This window comes from Culicoides brevitarsis, chromosome 1 (assembly GCF_036172545.1).
Source record: "Culicoides brevitarsis isolate CSIRO-B50_1 chromosome 1, AGI_CSIRO_Cbre_v1, whole genome shotgun sequence".
NCBI classification, from domain to species: Eukaryota; Metazoa; Arthropoda; class Insecta; order Diptera; family Ceratopogonidae; genus Culicoides; species Culicoides brevitarsis.
This window is the reverse complement of record NC_087085.1, coordinates 1,883,077-1,902,450: the sequence shown is the minus strand read 5'-3', so window position 1 is coordinate 1,902,450 and position 19,374 is coordinate 1,883,077. Positions and strand designations below refer to the sequence as shown.

General features: G+C 25.5%; 3 protein-coding genes and 1 long non-coding RNA gene across 9 annotated transcripts in view; 2 read left to right on the top strand and 2 right to left on the bottom strand.

The window, feature by feature from the left end:
• Positions 1–14,018, top strand: part of LOC134827892 (A disintegrin and metalloproteinase with thrombospondin motifs like) — a 63,431-nt gene extending 49,413 nt beyond the window's left edge. For 2 of the 3 annotated variants that reach the window (XM_063840759.1, XM_063840760.1), the window contains exons 8-15: positions 5,662–5,804; positions 8,380–8,435; positions 9,229–9,355; positions 9,859–10,023; positions 10,077–10,308; positions 10,369–10,472; positions 11,991–12,643; positions 13,814–14,018. In XM_063840759.1, coding sequence (XP_063696829.1) covers positions 5,662–5,804; positions 8,380–8,435; positions 9,229–9,355; positions 9,859–10,023; positions 10,077–10,308; positions 10,369–10,472; positions 11,991–12,456 — 1,293 coding nt within the window. In that variant the 3' untranslated portion in view covers positions 12,457–12,643; positions 13,814–14,018. The remainder of the gene's footprint in view (positions 1–5,661; positions 5,805–8,379; positions 8,436–9,228; positions 9,356–9,858; positions 10,024–10,076; positions 10,309–10,368; positions 10,473–11,990; positions 12,644–13,813) is intronic. The other variant, XM_063840761.1, reaches the window with a different exon arrangement.
• The window catches only part of LOC134827893 (homologous-pairing protein 2 homolog), a 43,366-nt gene that overhangs the window by 758 nt on the left and 23,234 nt on the right, over positions 1–19,374 (bottom strand). For 2 of the 3 annotated variants that reach the window (XM_063840765.1, XM_063840764.1), the window contains exon 2: positions 546–790. In XM_063840765.1, coding sequence (XP_063696835.1) covers positions 546–767 — 222 coding nt within the window. In that variant the 5' untranslated portion in view covers positions 768–790. Of the gene's footprint in view, positions 1–545; positions 791–18,160; positions 19,121–19,374 lie in introns of those variants that run through there. The other variant, XM_063840762.1, reaches the window with a different exon arrangement.
• On the top strand, positions 3,668–4,238 carry LOC134827197 (uncharacterized). The gene is made up of 2 exons (XR_010161754.1): positions 3,668–3,812; positions 3,883–4,238. It is a non-coding gene; the product is annotated as an uncharacterized LOC134827197 (long non-coding RNA).
• LOC134838276 (uncharacterized) lies at positions 15,613–17,226 on the bottom strand. 2 transcript variants are annotated; one of them, XM_063853773.1, is made up of 3 exons: positions 16,917–17,226; positions 15,786–16,860; positions 15,694–15,745 (listed from the first exon to the last, which is right to left on the bottom strand). In XM_063853773.1, the coding sequence occupies exons 1-2, from the start codon at positions 17,080–17,082 to the stop codon at positions 15,794–15,796; spliced, it is 1,233 nt and encodes a 410-aa protein (XP_063709843.1). In that variant the 5' UTR covers positions 17,083–17,226; the 3' UTR covers positions 15,694–15,745; positions 15,786–15,793. The 2 variants fall into 2 exon arrangements, with proteins under 2 accessions (XP_063709842.1, XP_063709843.1); XM_063853772.1 differs by having other exon boundaries at positions 15,613–16,860.

Below are 19,374 nucleotides of genomic sequence, written 5' to 3'. Positions count from 1 at the left end.
TTTTAAAAATTAAAAAAAAAATTTTGTAAAAAAAAATATTTTTTTTTTTATAAAAAAATAAACAAAAAAATTGTTTTCATTAAAATTATTATTTTATTAAATTTTTAAAATATTTTTTTTAAATTTTATTTTTCTTAAAAAAAAATAAATTTAAAAAAATAAATAAAAAAAAAATAATTAATAATAAAATAAATTTTAATTTTTAAAAATATTTTTTTTTTATTATTTGAAAATTAAAAAAATAGTTGAATAATTCAATTAAATTAATTAAATTTAAATTAAGCTTAAAGATATTTTTTCATTTCTATAAATTTTTAATTAAATAAAATATTAATATAAAATAAATTTGAAATTTAAAAAAAAATAATTTTAAATAAAATAAAAATTTTGATAATTTAGTTGAAAATAATATTTGTTCATTTTATTTTTTTAAATTAAAATTTATTTTATTTATTTATTTTTTTTTTTAAAAATAATTTTTATTTTTATTTAAATTAAAAAAATAAATTGAATTTAATTAAAACAAACAAAAAAAAATTACTTACAACTTCCGCATCTCCCTCCGTCTCTTGTTTCAAGGAATAAATCTTCTGCTTGCCATATTCCTTCAACATAATCTTCTTGTCGCTCACCAACTTATCCAACGCCTTCTGTATCCCCGACTTTCCCAATTGCTTGTCTTTCTCGATCAGGCAATTAACTGAACACGGTCTGTTGAGCGTCTTCATTAATTGCAACACAGTCTCCGCGGTGGCTAATGATGACATATCGATTATCGGTCAGTAGGAATCTACAAAAAAAAGAGAGAAAAAACAGTTAAAGGAATAAATTGAAGTGCTGACAGAAAAACTACCGGTACAAATTGCATTGTCTGTCGCAGCGTGCATAAAACAGTAAAAAAATAATGATTCAAGGTAATTAAAAAAAACGGCAGATGATGATATCAACAAACGAGCGACGACTCCTGGTTCATGCATGATCGCCGATTAACAGAAAAAATGCCATTTAAATTATGATTTTCATTTATCAACGTTATTAACGCTCTTTTTTAGTAAAATAAATAAAAACTCGATGATGAAACTTTTTTTATGTGAATTTACGAGCGATAACGACACTCTTTTAAATTTAATTTATTTTTAATGAAGTTCAAAATTTTTGCATCATCGAGCTTTGCTTCTCACGTTCTGATCGCAAAAATGAACGCGGAAATAATAAAAATATTCTCATGCTCAAATCACAAAAAAAAAAAAAAATATTCTAACATCGCCATAATTTTATTAATGAACGTCTTACATGCCGACGATTCATCATAATTTTTTTTTTATCAAACACGTAAAATCTCGGGACTTTTTGCGACAATAAACTTATTTATGTAAAAAAATGTAATTTATCTGATCACCCAATAAAATATCGAGAAACCGAGAAAAAAACCGTTAAATATGACAAGACAATTGATCAAAATAGAGACAATATTCGATTGTTATTCAAATGAAGTAGAAACCTTATCAGGTGTTCCTTTTGTTATGTTAATCGCTTTAGTACAAAATTGTGCCGTTAATTCATTCATCAAAGCGAGATGAGATAAAAATCTCGACATTAAATGATTGGTCAGTGGGTTTGAGTCATCAAAAGTTGTTAAATGATCCTTAAGTAGGTTGTTCTATTTTTGCTGAGAAGAATAGACGAGACGAGACACGAAACGAAATTGCGTTGTTAAAGAGGTGAATATTTCACCTTGAGTCCCTTTTGTGACAAGTTCTATTTATATTGTGAGAAATTTGTGTTTCGCAACTAAAATAATTTAATTTTTATCAATTTTGAGTTTTAAATAGACAAAATTGAATAATTTTTTATCAAAATTATATTTAAAAAAATATTAAATTTTATTTGCTGAATATGAAAAAAATTTGCTGAATATAAAAAACTATTTGCTGAGTTAATTTAAAACTTGCTGAATTTCGATGCAAAAAATTACTAAATTTAAAGAAATATTAAAAAAAATTTGCTGAAAAATTTACAGAATATTAAAAAATATTTGCTGAGTTAAGCTTTGCTGAATTTAAATTCTTAAAATTGAAATTTGAATTTAGATTCGATAATAAAAATTTTGACAAATTTATTTAAATGAATTTTAAGTCAATAAAAACTTTGCTGAATATGATTAAAATTTGCTGAATATAAATTTTGTTAAATTTAAGGTACAAATTTTGAATCTGCTGAATTGAATTAAAGTTTGCTGAATAAAAAAATTGAAAATATCTCAATTTTGTAAATTTTATGGGGAAAAATCTGCTGAATTTAACAAAAACTTGCTGAACTAAAATTTGGTGAATAAAAATGATGTTTATGGGAAAAAACTATGCTGAATTGAAATAAAATTTGCTGAATAGAAAAAAAATTAAAATATCTCAATTTCGGTAAATTTATTGGAAAAAAACTTTGCTGAATTAATAAAAAATTTGCTGAATAAAAATTTGCTGAATAAAAATTTGCTGAATTAAAAAAATTAGTTAAAAATGAATCTCAAACATTTTTATTTTGAGACAAGACAAACTCTTCACAATTCTACGACATTTTCAGTTAATCATCTCTCCATTTATTCGCAAGTATTTGTAAATTCTTGAATGGTTTATTTGTTTGGCAAATATTTGCCATCTTGAGGGTTTGAGATTCATCTTCACAAACAAAAAATGATTAAGATCTGCTGCTTATTATGAGCAGCAAACAATCGTTTTAATGAGTAGGTGTGTACATTACAGTAAAAAATTGAAAATAATCTCCGAACACAGCAAGACCGTTAATTCAAATTCAGTCTAGGATTATTCTTGTCATTGTTCAAGGATATTCCCTTCTGATCTTCTGACATGGAAAAAAATGTTAAAAAGGGAGAGGATCGTCTCTCACAGTAGGCATTCAAGATATTTGTCACAGCTTGACAAAAATTAAAAGCAATCATTAATAAAGTTGTATGAATAAATAAATAAAAAGGCAAATTATTCAGAGCCATTTTAATGACATTTTTATGCAACTGATTTGTTTGTTTATTTTGCTTCTACAGCAAAAAAAAAAGACATCTTCTTCAGCTGTTTTTTGCTTTTAATTCATAAAACGACGCAGTAAAGAGATTGTGAATGCAATACAGATGAAATTATTTAAAATTATTTTTGTTGCATAATCTGATAAATTTATTTATTTTTATTAGCGTGCGATGTTCATGTTTCTCGGTAGTTGTGCGAAAAAAAAGTGTGTGAATCTTTGTGCGAAAAATTCGTGAAGAAAGTCCTCTTGCATGTTCGTTTCAAGTTTCGAGGGCAAATTTATAATAAGAAATAATTGATTTTTTTTTATTTTATCATGTTCAAATCTCAAATATTGATCAAGTTGTAATAAAAAAATTAAATGATGATGATTTTAAGTTGCATGAGAACAGTCAAAAGATTGAATCAGCTATTGATGATTTCCTGAGAGATCAAAGTTAAGAAAAGTTTCGGCGATGATCTAATTTGAACAGATTTAATTAAATGAGTTTAAAACCACAAATTTTCAATAAAAGTTGATTTTTAACGATTTTGGTTAGAAGTTAATTGATCTAAAGTCGTAAATTATTAAGTATTTAAAGCAAAAATTGACTTTGACGAGATTAGTTCTTATTAAGACTTCAATTAGTTCAGTTAAAATTATATTGAAGTGAATTTTTAACTAATTCAGCAAGATTTCGATCAAATTCAGCAACTTTTGTATCAAATTCAGCAAGCTTTGTATTTAATTCAGCAAGCTTTGGATCAAATTTAGCAAACTTTGTATCAAATTCAGTAAGCTTTGGATCAAATTATCAAATTCAGCAAATTTAACTTCAATTCAGCAAATTTCACACAAATTCAGCAAATTTCAAACGAATTCAGCAAACTTGTAAAGCATGAAGAAATCAATTGTTTTCATAGTTTTTGCCATTTTTGTCGCTTTTACCTTGGGACATGATTCTTGCCGTCAAAATTGTCAATCCCGCCATAACAAATGTGTCTATGAATGTGCTGAACATCGCGATCCAACTTGTCTTGTTAGATGTCCTTATCGTGACGATCAAGCCTGTAAATCTCTCTGTCCTTTCAAAAAGGATGTGAATTGCCTTTCAACTTGCGATCACAATTTCAACGAACATTGTATCAAAAATTGTCGCCATATTCATTGTCATTAAAATTTTTTTTAAATAAAGTAAAGTTTTCAGTTTTCGTGTGAAACTGTCGTCGTTTCAATGCCTCGATATTGGCTTAAAGATGAAAAATAATCACAGGTCAATTTTATTGTATTCCATTACTTATTACTACCGATTACATGTTAATTTATTTATATCTCTTTGCTCGTTGCGAGTCTCTCCATATTTGTCTATCAAATCCGCAAAATCGTACATATTGCAATGTAACCGCATTGTGAGTATATGGCATCGTAAATTCCAGCCATTTAAATGGTTGGTTATGCAAGACTATCATCACAATAACAACTGAGTTGTAGGTCAATCTCATTTTCAGCAACTAACGAGACAGGTTTTCATCGCGATTTGTGATTCTATTTGAGGCATCATTAGAAAATTTGAATTATTTGTATCTAATTCAGCGAATTTCAATTTAATTCAGCAAATTTTTTTCTCAATTCTAAAAATTTTTTACAACTCAGTGAGTTTTTTTATTTAATTAAGCAAAATTTAATTCAGCGAATTTATATTCAGCATATTTTTATTCAGCGAATTTTTATTCAGCATATTTTTATTCAGCGAATTAATATTCAGCAAAGCTAATTCAGCAAATTTCAATTTAATTCAGAATTTTTTTATAAATTCATCTAATTTATTTAGTATTAAATTAAACAAAAAACTTTAATTCAGCAACTTCAATATAGCGAATTTCTATTCAGCAAATTTAACAAATTCAAAAAATTTATTTTAATTCAGCAACTTATTCAGCAAACTTTAAAACGTTTAATATGAATATTTATTGATCAAAATGAAACTTTCTGTTTCGTCTAATTCTAATTTTTTTCTTCTTCTTCAAATAATTGCTTCTTCTTTTAAAAAATTCTGCCAAATCACGCTACTTACGCACTTGAATGCTACCGTTTGTCAAATTAAGCAAGTCATTAAAAGTTAATTAAACCATTCCTTGTCAAATCTTTCCGAGAATAGAATATCAAGATCCATGAAAAAAATTATGAAGACGCCTTGCTCTTTATTAAGATAAAGAAATAAAATGCGGAATTACCATCACCGCGATAAAAATAAATTAAACTATTTATTTAACGCGCATTCTCATTGATTGAATTGTAAATTTATGGATTTTCAAGAGCAAGATCATCGGATTTTTTTTTTTGTTTCATCGCGTGAGTGAATAAATAAATAAATTCTCGCCGGGAGCAATGATTCACTCAATCAAGCAATAAATTTCCGTAAATGCTCGTTTTGTTCGCCGAAAGAGTCAATTATTGATCAATTTACCTTTTCCTCTTGATATTTATTTTAAAAAAAGGAAAAGAAGAAGATAATAATTGACATTTTTATTAAATTTAATAAAAAATAAAATAAATCTCAATATTTTGACTTAAGGTCGATTTTAATTCAATTTATTAAAAAAAATTAAAATAAATTTTCTTCCTTTTTTTTTTCTTCAAAAGGGTCGCGATGCAACGCCATATCTTGAGAGGAATCGCGTAGGACGTGACGCCATTGATTCAGCTGCTGCCTTGACTGACATGGGAAAATATTTGTTCCGAGAACGGAGGTTGCCCGTATACGACATTGCCGTTGCAATTACGAAGTAAGTCCCTCAAAAAAATTAAAAAAAAAATTTTTTTAATCATTTTTCAATGATAAAATGCACACAAAAAGCGAAGATGAGTCCTCAGGTAATTTTTTGTGTAACGAAAAAAAAATTTTAATTGACATGTCGTCACCTATAAATTTAGTTGTAATTTGTTAGCTCTTTAATCTTCACGCTCAAATCCATTCAATCACAAACAATTTAGGTACGATATGTGCCGTCGAAGAAAAGGAGGTCGTTGTACAAAAGGCACAGCGGGTAATTTTTTCCTCATCTCTTCTATTTTTTTTCAAATTTTTATAATTTTTAAGTAACCTCAAAAAAAAAATGGAATTTAATGTATTTTTAATTTAATTTTAATTGTTGGCAAAATCCTCCCTTTGGTTATGAATTAAAAATAAAAAAAATGCTTTAGTGGTGAAAATATTTTTTTTATAAAAAAGGGGGCTTTTATAGATTTAAGTCTTTTTTTAGGAAATAATTTTTTTTTTAATACTTTGTAAAAAAAATAAAATTTTTGCATAACGAGTCATGTAGTAGTTAAGAAAGACAAAATGATTAAATAACTCTTTGCGGACGTCACGAGTGTGAGAAACATTAAATTATCATCCGAACAGCACATTAAACTTCAATCAAGTAAAAGTAATCAAGTATGTTAGTAGGTATTTAGTATCACTTCGTCTCGCGCGCGCTCAATGCAAACAAAGAAGAAAAGACACCGGACATAACCTATCTTCGGCAAACGGAGATAGATCAGGTTTTTGCGTGTATTTATGCGCAAAAATAATGCAAGAAAAAGTTACGCAAGCGATCGAGCAACGTTTTTTTTTGTTGCATTTTTGCATCGTGCTCACGTGTGTGCGGAAGCGGAAGAAAATCGATGATAGTTTATATATTGGTTATTGGAATATACGGCACATGTACTACATGTTGAACAACGCGTCGGTATTTGATATGATTTACGGTTGGTTTAGACAAGATTCTGGTAGACATGTAATTGAAGTGTGTCATGATGGTAATTGAAATGCATTTTTATGGGAAATTTTGCTATGAAAGTTTTCGATTTTTGTCAGAAATTTTGCAAAAAAAAATTATAAAAATAATTTATTCTTCCAATTCAGCACATTTCAGATAATTCAAATTCTGCAAATTTAAATTCAGCAACTTTAAAGACCAATTCAACAAATTTTTTTGAACTTCAACATATTTTTTTTATCCAATTCAACAATTTTTAGTTAGGTTTAGAAATTTTTTTAAACATATTTAAGAAGAAAATAAAAGAAATTTTTAATTCAGCGAATTTTGAAGATATTCAGCAAAATTTTATTTAAAGATCGGTTATTAAAATTCAACATTTTTATCAAAAATTACCAAATTTGCATTAAAATTTACTCAAAGTTAAACTGATTTAATAAAAAAAAATTTAAATTTATATAAAAATTTAATTAAAATCATATTCAGCAAATTTCATGTTATATTCAGCAAAACGGAAAACCGATTCAAAAAATAATTTTTACTAAATTTAGAATGTTTTCATATAGAATACAAAAAATAAATTGAATTCAGCAAATTTTTAGTTGAATTCAGCAAATTTTTAGTTATATTCAGCAAGTTAATTGAATTAAATAGAGCAAAAAGTTAGCAAATTTTCACAACGATGTTTTTTTTTTTGTTATATTGTATAAAAATTCCAATAAATAAATTTTTGTAAAAAAAATAAAAAGTTAGAAAATATTGTTGAAGATATTCAGCAAAATTTTATTAAAAGATTTATCAAAAATTACTAAATTTGCTTTAAAATTTACTCAAAATTAAACTGATCAAACAAAAAAAAATTAAAATTAAATAAAAATTTAATTTTAATCATATTCAGCGAATTTCATGTTATATTCAGCAAAACTGAAAACTAATTCAGCAAATGATTTTTATGAAATATAAAATGCTTTCTTATCAAATACAAGAAAAAACTCTAATTCAGCAAGTTTAAATCCTTATTCAGCAAACATTAAAACAAATTCAGCACCTTAAATTTTTAAAATTTCTCATCAAAAAAGCGCTCAAATGAATTTCAATGCCAAATCGTCACACAAAATTGCATCTTCGTGTCTCAAAGTACGTCACATATAATCCAATAACCAGTTTCTCACACTTTACACGCATTTACATAGAAAAATAGATAAATTACAAGGAAATTCTTGTTTGTTTTTTGCGATGATGATGATGGTAGTAGATATTATTATTTTTTTAATAAATTTGTTACGTAATATTTAATTTGTATTAAGTTTAAATAATAATCAAACAACACACAGTAGCTGCTATTTAAGGAATTAATTTTACTAACCAAGATTTTATCGACGGATTTTTTAATGGGCTTGACTTAAATTGACATTACGTCAATAATTGGAGCAAAAAAACACATCAAAGAGCGGCGAAAGCAAAAACATAACGATGAATGACGGCAACATTTCCCTCCTCCTTCTCCGAAAACACAGAAAAAACACGAGAAACACACACAGCGAGTGCACACATTTCCTTTTTCATCACGAGCTTTTTTTTTTGTCCGTCATTTCAGACTTGATATGTGTAGAAGACAGTATGCGAATGATGCATGTAATCGGGGTACCGCAGGTAATAGTCGTAAAAAGTCACAAGTTTCAGAAGGAAATCCTTCGTTGTGATGTTCTTTCATGTCTTCTCACACAAAATTTTCTCTAAATGTGCAATTCTATCATTTTTCTACACTCGAAACACTTCTTTCTCACAGCTGTCCTGTGAGTTCAAAACAGCAAAAATCACCTTTTTTGAATGTAAAGCAATGAATGAATGACTTTTTCCTTCACTTTTGCACCAAATTTCCTTTTATTTTAGAATAGTTTCTACTGAAAATCTTTAAAATTCTAATTTTAGCTCCTTTTATGACCGAAAGATGACGACGCCTGGTCATTTTCTTCACACAAAACTTTTTTAGATTTTTACACATTTTTTGAACACTTGGATACGAAATTTGTATATATTTTGCATGCATGGTTTTTTTCTAATTTTATTTTTTCACAAAATCTTTGGTACTAACAATTTTCGGGAATAATTTATGGGGGTTTTCAACTAATTTTCATTGTAAATATTTTGTAAATATTATTTTTTGTCTGTTTTTACAAGTTTTTATAATTTTTTCATATTTTTTTTATAATTTTCGAAAATATTAAAAACTTATTAATTTAAATAATTAAAATTAAATTCATATAAAAAATAAATTAAAATTAAATAAATTAATTAATTCATAAAAATTAGAATTAAATATTATTTTAAAAAAATTATAAAATTTTAAAATTAATTAAAACTTGTAAAAACAGACAATTTTGTAAATATTTTTCAAAAAATTTCATAAAAAATCACAAATTTAATAATTTTTGTATTTTATCAGGATTCGCATATGTTGGAGGAGCATGTGTCGTAAACAAACGCTTGGAAAAAGTCAACTCTGTTGCCATCATTGAAGATACAGGCGGTTTCAGCGGAATTATTGTTGCTGCTCATGAAGTTGGGCATTTGTAAGTTTTTAAATTTTTGATAAAAACAAATAATTTTTTAATTAATTTTACTTAATTAAATAATTTAAATTAATAAATTTTTAATCAATTATTTTGAAAGTTTTAAAAATTATTTTTAAAATTTTTATTTTAATAAAAAAAAATTTAAATAATTAGTTTTATTTAATTTTATTTTATAAAAAATTTTTTAATTAAAAAATTAATTTATTAATTAATTTTTAAAAAATTTTTTAAATAAAAAAAAATATTTATTTAGATTAAAAATGAAAATTTTTAAAATTAAAAAAATAATAATAAAAATTTATTTTTTTAATTAATTTTAAAAATAATTTTAATAAAATAATTTTTAATTTAAAAAAATATTTTAAATTTTTTTTTTTTTTTTAAAAATTATTTTTAAATTAAATTAAATTTTTTATTTTAATTAATTAAATTTTAATTAATTTAATTTAAATTTTAATTAATTAATTTAAAATAATTTTTAATAAATTTTTCGCTTTCAGATTGGGTGCCGTTCACGATGGTTCGCCCCCGCCAAGCTACTTGGGAGGTCCCGGCGCCGAGAAATGTCGTTGGGAAGACGGGTACATCATGAGCGATTTGCGACACACAGATCGAGGCTTCCGATGGTCCCCTTGCAGTGTTCAAAGTTTCCATCATTTCCTAAAGTAAGTCCCTCTTTTCTCAAATTTTTCATTAAAATCATGAATTTTTCCTTCAGCGGCGACACAGCAAGTTGTCTTCACAACGCTCCGCACGAAGATGAAGCTTTGGGACGTGCTTTGCCGGGCACTTTATTGTCTCTCGATGCGCAATGTCGACGAGATCGCGGAACTTCCGCTTGTTTCAAAGACGAACGTGTTTGCGCGCAACTTTTCTGCTTCGATTCGGCAAGCGGTTATTGCGTTGCGTATCGTCCTGCTGCTGAAGGCTCATCGTGCGGCGATGGGCAGGTAAGTATTTTTGCATTTTTTCCATTGAAAAAGTTGAAATAATTTTTTTTTGTTTTTTAGCATTGCATGGATGGTCGATGCGTCGCTGAACACGAAAATATTATCCCCGATTATTCGCAACATACACCTTCCTATGCCAGCCCGAATGCTTACAACAGTCAAAAGTACGTACGAAAATACGGGAAATAGCCCTTTTTTCATAAGAGATTCAGTATTCAAAAAAAAAAAAACAGAAAAAATATTTTTTTAAACACACACAAGACACAAGCAATGCAAAAATTTGAACAAAAAACACACAAAAACACAATTCCATCACACATTTTATTAAAAATTAAACACATCAAGAACTGTGCAATATTTTTTTTGTATAAAAATTTAACTTTTTGGTTGTTTTTTGTCACTCTATAGTACTAAATTGTATATTTTATGTGATTCTCTTGTATACAAATCGACTTTTAATACTCAGTCGATTAATTTTTCCTGTTTTTAATCAAAAAATATTTTTTGGCTTTTTTAAAAATTTCTAAATTTTAGCATAATTTCGGATTTTTCTTCCGATTTTTTGTTAAATTTTTCAAAATTTCCAAGTTTTTGGTGTTTGAGAACAAAAGAAATCTTTCCTATCCACTAATTTTATTTTATAAATTTGTATTATAATAGTTTTAGTAATTAATCAAAAGCAAATTTAGTATTTAAGGCCATGTAAGTTAAGCACTTAGAATAATTTTTTTCACAAATTTTATTTGATAGAACTAAGTTTTGAATGCCACAATACTCAATACTCAATAAAACGCAGCAAAGAAGCTGTCTAAAAATTCTATTTTAATTGTTTGTATATAAAATTAACGTTTTTTTTTTATTACTAACATTAACACTTATCATTTCATATTGTAAATTTAGATGATTTTGGGATGATGCAAATTTATTTTAATTTTAAAATTATAAAAATTTAATTTTTATTTCTTAAAATAAAATTAAATTATTTTAAAAATTCAAAATTAGATAAAAAAAATTATTTAAAAATTTTTAATTTGAAAATAATTAATTTAAATTTATTTTTTTAAATTAAATTAAATTATTTTTTTTAATTAAAAAAAAATATAAAAAATATTTTTAATTTTTTAAAATCAAAATAAATTATTTTTTAATAAAAAAAATTAATAAATTTTTTAATAAAAAAAATAATGATTAAAAAATTATTTACCTATTTTAATTTTTTTTAAATTAAAATTTAAATTAAAATATTTTTTTTATATTTTTTTTTAAATTAAAATAAATAATTAAAATCAATTTTTAGATTAAAAAATTAATTAAATTTAAATTAATTAATATTTTTTATTAAATTTAATTTTTTATTTAATTTTATTTAATAAATACTATTAAAAATATTTTTTTTAATATTTTTAAATCAAATAAAATTATTTTTTTAATAAAAAAAAAATAAACAAAAAATTAATTTATTTTTAAACTAAATTTATTTAATTTAATTTGAAAAATTGATAAAAAGAAATTTAATTTCATTATTTTTTCAAATTAAAGTTAATTAAATATTTATTTTTTTTTATAAAAATTTAAAAAAATATTAAAATAAATTTGAAGCATCCTAAAACCCAAAAAAAAACAAAATTAATAAATTCCCTTAAAAAAAATTCGTTCCTCCCTTCCCGTTAATCTAACTTTAGACATGGATATTATAATAGTTATAAGGATGATAGTGACGTGGATCGGTACACGACGGCGCTCGCAACAACAAAACTCACGACAACAACAACTCCCCGCACAACAATCACGACCCAGGCACCCGCAACATCAAAAACGACGAAAAATTACTACTTCAACAACGCGTATCACAATACTTTCCAAAAGCACGGTGAAACTACGACGCGAAATCCTTGGTCGTGGCATCGCAATAAATCCACGACGCAACGCACGACATTCAGTACGAAATTTGCGTTTCACCGAACGACAACTGTGAGTCCTTATGACTGGATTTATTACAAAACGCGAACGGCAGCGCCGAAAAATCTGGATTCAGATGCGGCGAGCACGCGAAAGCCGTACGCGAATATCAAGGCATCAACATACAAATCAGTATTTGATGTGTATTTCAATCAAATTGCTTCGTACAAGAAGAAAAATAATCTTTAGAGAGCAATTTGCACGTTTTGATACACAGAAATTCTAACCACCCCTCAGTTAATTTTTAGAAAAAAATTGTTTTTGTTAAATTTTTGTTTTTAAAAATTCTTATTAACCTAAGATTTGACGTAGTTCACCGGAAAGTTTTTGGTCAAGCTGTTTTTCTGCCTCGAATTGTTTGTTGTTTTTTGCCATGGTAAGACTAAAAGTCTCTCAACTCTCAACTGAACTCTTCTACGAAACTCTACTGTGATCTTTTGGTTGGCTGAGTAATGGAAAAAATCCATTTTCCTCTCCTTTATCCTTTTTTTTCCTCAAAAAAATCCTTTTTTAAGCGAATTAATTTAATTACTTCAAAAAATTTTAATTAAATTAAAATTAAATTAAAAATTATTTTAAATTTTTTTTTAAATTAAAAAAAATAATTAATTAAAATTTTTGTAAATTTTTAACATTTTGTTAGAATTAATTAAAAATTATTTTTTTATTAAATTAAAATTTTTTTAATTAATTAATTTCCAATTATTATTTTTTTTTAATTTATTTTTTTTTTTTATATATATATTTTTTTTTTTTTTTTTTGAAAATTTTTTTTTTTATTTTTTTTAATTTTTTTAAATTTTTTCAAAAAATAATTTTTTTAATTATTTTTTTTTATTTAAATATTTTTTTATTTGTAATTAATTTTTAATTTAACTTTCAAAATTGAAATATTTAAAATTAATCGCTTCAAATCCTTTTTTAAAAAAAAATCCTTTAAAAAATATTTTTCCATTACTTGTCTTCGATTCAACACTCTGCAAAAGGAGAAACCTCAAATCTGTTCGTTCTGTTGACTGTTCGCAATTTTCCATCTACCTTCGTTTGCTTCTTGTAAATACGCACCTCGCTCAAAAAAAAACTGTACAGAACAAAAAAATGCACTCTAAAACATGCACTTTATTTTTTTAGCTTTAAATTTAATTTTATTTTATTTATTTTTACTTGGCTTTTAACCTATTTAAACCTTTTTTCAGCCGCAACTTCTTCACCTCATCTCATCTGGAGGTATTTCGTTATTAAAATTTAAATAAAAAATCGGTTTTTAAATAATTTTTCTTATTTTTTTAACATTTTTTTTACACTTTTTTTATTACACTTTCCCCTGATTTTCTGTTTCTTGCACATAGTTTCCGTACACAAATTTTTCCTACTAATTATTTTTTTTTTGTTGTAAAAATCTGTTTTTAGTTACTTTTTTACTGATTTCTCTCACTTTCCTGATCTCTTTCTACTTTACTTCCCCCAATTTCCACAAATTTTTTTCATCGAAGAATATTTTTTTAATTAAAAAAATTATTTATTTTTTATTTCATGACATTTTCAGTGGTAAAAAGAATAACAATAACTAAAAAAAATACAACATCGTTACCATCCGAAGTCCAATGCCGAAGAAGTTTTTCATCAGCAGAAATGACAAGCCATTTTTTTAATAACTATTTTTTTATGTTTTTTAGTCTCGAAATGCGTTACCAATTCAATTTCATTCAAAAATTAAGAAAAAAATATCTTGTGATAAAAATGTTATGAAAAAAAAATATTAAAAAAATTTAGATGTTGTAGAAAAAAAAATTAAAAGGAGGAAAAGCAAAAAATTAAATCTGGTTGAATTTAAAAAAAATAAAATCTCATAAATTTATATAAAAGAAAAAAAAAATTTTAGTGTAAGTTTGGCATTTCTTTCAACAAAAAAGAACAAACGTTCTTTGAAATAAAGGCCATTAATGTTTCTTGCTTGCCTTTTGATATATTCAGTTTTACCATAAAAATTAAAATATATCAACTAAAAATGAATAATAATGTTAAAAATAAATTTAAATTAGTTTTAAGTATAAAAAGTTATAAGAATGCATGAAATTGACAGAGTGAATGATGAATTTGATTAAAAATAAAATGTTGTAAAATTGGAGAATGATGGAAATTTAACAAAAATAGTTAACGGGTAAATTTTTAAAATTATTTTCAATAAAAAAATTAAATTTTTTTAATTAAAATTTTTTAATAATTTTTTTTAATTTAATTTTTTAAATAATTTTTTTTTAATTACATTATTTTAATAAAATTATTTTAATTTAATGTTTTAATAAAATTTTTTAATAAAATTTTTTAATTAAATTTGTTTAATAAAATTTTTTAATTTAATTATTTTAATTAAATTATTTTAATATAAATTTAATTTTCAAGCAAATTAAAGAATTTTTTTATTTCTAAAAATTTTCTAATTTTTTTTTTTTTAAATGATTTTTTTACTTTTACCATTAAGATTTTTGTTAAATTCAACATTAACTCCAACCAACAACAAAATCCGCAGAAAAAAAAAATGTAAATAAAATCCTTTTAAAAAAAACTTGGCTCGTGATAAATTCCTACTAAAAAAAACATTCGAGACCAAATTCTCGCAGTCTCGTCAATTTTTTTCTTTTAAATTGTCTCTTTAAACGATATCAACTGCCTTTTTCCACCGAGATTCTTCCCGCATTAATTTCCTTAATTTTTTTTTTGTTTACTGCCACACTTGCTCAAAGTCGATTTTCCTTGCAATTCATAAAAATAATATTAAAAAAAAATAATTCAGTGAAAATTTTTTATTTATTAATTTTACATCACAACAAGTAATTTATAAAAAAAAATAAATTGTTCGAATGATTTTTATTAAATTTAATTTAATTTTTTAAGGGTTTTTATTTAAGGACGTATTTAAGTTACCTTTTACTACATATTTTATAAAGATAAAAAAAAAATAAAATAATTATTTGTAAATAAAAATTATAATCGTAGAATTTAAATTTTTTGGTAATTTTTGTCTCATTTTAATCTTTTTTTTTTTTGTTTGATTTTATTATTTTAATTAGAGTAAGGCTTAGTTTGTACAATTGTATGCAAAAAATAATAAATAATAAAAAATGAGTAAAATTTTACATTAAAAAAAAAATTAAAAAAATCATGAAATAAAAATTTAATATTTAAGAAAAAAATTGATTTTTAATTTTTTTATAAAAGAAGGCTTTATTTATTATTTAAATTAAAATATTTTGAGCATATTTTTTTTAAATTTATTTAATTTAATTTAATTTTATTCTAATTTTGATTTTTTTTAAATTTAATTTTTTTTAAATTTAAATTTTATATCAAAATAATTTAAAATTATTTTATTTTTTGAACATTTAGAAGGCTTTGAGTTTTAAAAATTTCGTTGAATCTATTAAAAATTATTTTCATAAAGAAGGCTTTGATTTTTTCTTTAAAAAATTTGATTTTTCTAAAAAATTCGATCATTTATCACATAAAGACTTGATCACTAAAAAAATTACAACAAAGTTTCGACGGTCTCTTTAAGAGTTATTGGAATACTCAACATCACAATTAAATAATCAGTAATTTGGAACCACAATTCGTCCTTGAACGCAATCAAATAACAATCCTTCTTGATATTTTTAATTTCAAATTCAAACATTGGCTCGCCCAAGCTCTGAATTCGGTTTACTTTATATGCCAGACCTGCGGCTTCCAAAGTTTTCTCGACTTTTTCCTGCAAAGTCCTGTGTTTTTTGAACGAAATAAATTCGCGACGCGCATTATTGAGACGAATTGCATCCAAACGTTTCACAAAAAATTCATGACGATCTCCCAATTGGCTCCCGTCGACATCTTTGTTCGAAGAATCTCGATAACGACGATAAGTTCGATCGACATCCGCATTATCGATTTTCTCTTCGGCAATAAAGTGTTCGACTTTTTTCATCACAAGACTCGCTTGAATGCTTTCCGGAGACTCGTCGATCAGTTTGAGCATTTCCTTGGCGACTTTTTGTTTCGCGAGTTTTTTGGAGAGAGCTTTTGCCTTTTGCTCTAAAGGACCAATTTTGCATCGCATCGTGAATTCGGGGCAGTGAGAGGGACCCGTTTGATCGACATCTTCGTAGCTGGGCGTGAAATATCCTCGATTTGCGCACAAAAGTTGCAAAAGTGACACCATATCTTGCTCAATTTCTTCGTTCCAGTCGAATTTTATGCCGAGAACGTCGAGTAACGAACGAGCTGCGTCCTGTTTTGCGAGTTTTTTGTTGGATCCCGTACCGGAAGCTGCTTTTTCTTGTCCCTGGAAGCGTAAAACAGCTTTACAATTGAACTTTCGAGGCGATCCATGACCTTCGGACTCTTCATAGTAAGGAGCGATTACTTTATTTTTGGCACAAAACTCGTTTAAAACTGAAACCGGCGTCTTTTCGGGTGTAACGAGACTCAAATCGCCGAAGGAAGAACACAGAGAACCCTCAAAAATGCCAGATTCGTCATTATTTGCACATAATCCAAGCTGTTCACACAACGAAGTAGCTGCATTTTGTTTCGCAATCTTTTTTGTCAAGCCAAATCCTTGAAAAAAACTTAAAATGTCAAAAAAAATTAATAAAAAATAATTTTTTTAATACCTGTTGCTTCAAAACTCTCTCCGGAAATGCAAATCTGGACTTTAAACGTGAATTTTGTCGTATTTCCGGGACATCGTTCGATCGGGAGCTCTTTGTACGATGGCGGTTGGTGCTTATTTCGGGCACAAAACTCTTGCAAGAGTGATACACAATTTTTTTCTGTCATTTTTTACAATTTTTTTGAGGTTTTTTACACAAAGACGTCACTTTTACAACTAATTTTTGCTGTTTTCGCAAAATGTCTGAGTCATCGCTGTTATCGCCGATCCGATTATGATTTGAAATGATCAAGAAAGTTATGAAATAACTAAAAAACTGCACACAAAGAGCAGTATTATGTCAAGACACGTCACTCATAATATGCTGACTGAGTGGTTTTTGTTTATTTCTTGTTTATATCAACAATGGGCACTTTTTGTCTGATTGGAATTTATTTAGTGAGAATTATTTTTTAAAATTATAAAAAAAAAAAATAATTAAAAAAAAAAAAAATAAAATTAATTAAATTAAAATTAAATTATTTTTTATAATTACCTAAAAAATTTTTTTTTAAATAAAAAAATTAAATTTTAATTTTTAATAATTTTTAATTTAATTTTTTTATAATTAAATTAATTAATTTAATTAAAATAAACATAATTTTTTATCACTTTATGAAATAATTTTTTTTTATAATTTATTTTTTTTTTAAATTTTTTAAATAATTATTTTTTTTTCTCTTAAAATTATAAAAAAATCGTAAAAAAATATTAAAAAAAAATTCGAGAATTACATATGAAATTTCATTTATGTGAAATGAAAAAAAAATATTAATTAATTTATAACAATTTTTGATATTTTTAATAAATTCTTTTAATAATTTTGGCTTACAAAGTATTTTTTTAGCAATTTTTAAATTTTTCATATTGACTAAAATAATTTAAAAATTAAATAAAATTTTTAATAAAAATTATGACGTCATTAATTTTCAAAAAAATAATAAAAATGTTTTAAATTAAAAATGTTATTGTTAAATGTTAAAAAAAATTATTAAAAAATATTTTTGACGTAAAAATTACTGAATTAAATTTATATTTTATTTTTTGATAAAAAATTTAAAATTTTTTTTAATTAATTATTTTTGTCAAATTTTTTTTTTAAATGATTTTTTAATTTATAAAAAAAATTAAATGTTTAATTTAATTTTCAATTAAAAAAAATATTTTTTTCCATACATTCAGTGAAACAAAAATTTTCATGTAATTTTTTATTTTTAATTTTTTTACAAAATTTAATTAAAATTATTAAGGAACCTTGTTAATTCAACATTTCATCAAAATATTCAATGAGCTTCTTCCAAAAGACGTCTTTGAACGCCACAAAGTAACAATCGTAACTGTCATTATCGAGCTCGAAGGCCATCATGGGAGCTCCTGTCGAAGGCACATCTTTTATCTCAAACTTCAATTTCAACGCGTGACACATTTCCTCGATCTTATTTTCATCCGACAACAAATTATCAGCTAAACATCTTTTGGCTTCCGCAACTTTCACCGGATCGAGATTCGCGAAAAACTTGTGACGATCGCACAATTTCACGCCCAACGTCTTCTTGACATCCGATTTTTTGTAGTCTCGATACGTTTTGATGACATGTTCCTCGTTTTCGTCTTCTTCATCCATCGCATCTCGCATCTCGACGATTTTAAGTTTGTCCAAATCGAGCATATTCATCTCCTGAATGACCTGCAGGATTAAAACGGCGGCTTTTTGTTTGGCATCTTTCTTCTTGGGGGCAGTAGCTTCACGCACGATGGTTGATAAAGTGCAACGACACGTGAATTCGGGGCAGTGAGAAGGTCCGGAAGCTTGAATTTGTTCGAATTTCGCAAGAGGCCAGTTTCGTTCGATGCACATATCGAAAAGACGAAGCACCGCGTTGGATTTTTCTTCTTCGACGTCGTTCACGTACCGCGTTTTGATGCCCAACTTTTCGAGTAAAGCCGCAGCGGCGGAATGTTTTGCATTTTTCTTGTTGAGTCCGATTCCTTCGGCACTTAATCCGAGCGCTGAAACGCGACTACGGAAGATTTTTGAGTTTTCCGAGAGTTGTTCGCCCAAATCCTCGTAAAATGGGACAAGAACCTTCCGTTGAACGCAATGCTCTTGCAGGATTGTCACGGGCATCTTTTCGCTCATTTTGCATTTCTTGCATAGAATTTTCACTGTGAATTATTTTTTATTTTTTTAATTTGCTTAAAACTGTTTTTACTATGAATTTGTTGTGAAATTTAAATGAGCGACTTGAGGAATGACAAAATTAGGACGTTACAATTATAAAAAATGTTTTCAATTTCACAAATTTTTTGAAATATAAAAAAAACTAATTGAAATTTATTTTTTTTTTTTAAAGAAAATTTAAATTTTTAAAAATTTTACCTTTTTTTGTAAAAAAAATTAAAAGAATTTATTTGAAAAA

Coding starts and splice junctions, on each gene's coding strand:
- LOC134838276 (XM_063853772.1), bottom strand. CDS start 17,082: ATGACAGAAAAAAATTGTGTATCACTCTTGCAAGAGTTTTGTGCCCGA. Junction 16,861..16,916: donor AGAGAGTTTTGAAGCAACAG/GTATTAAAAAAA, acceptor GTTTTTTTCAAG/GATTTGGCTTGACAAAAAAG.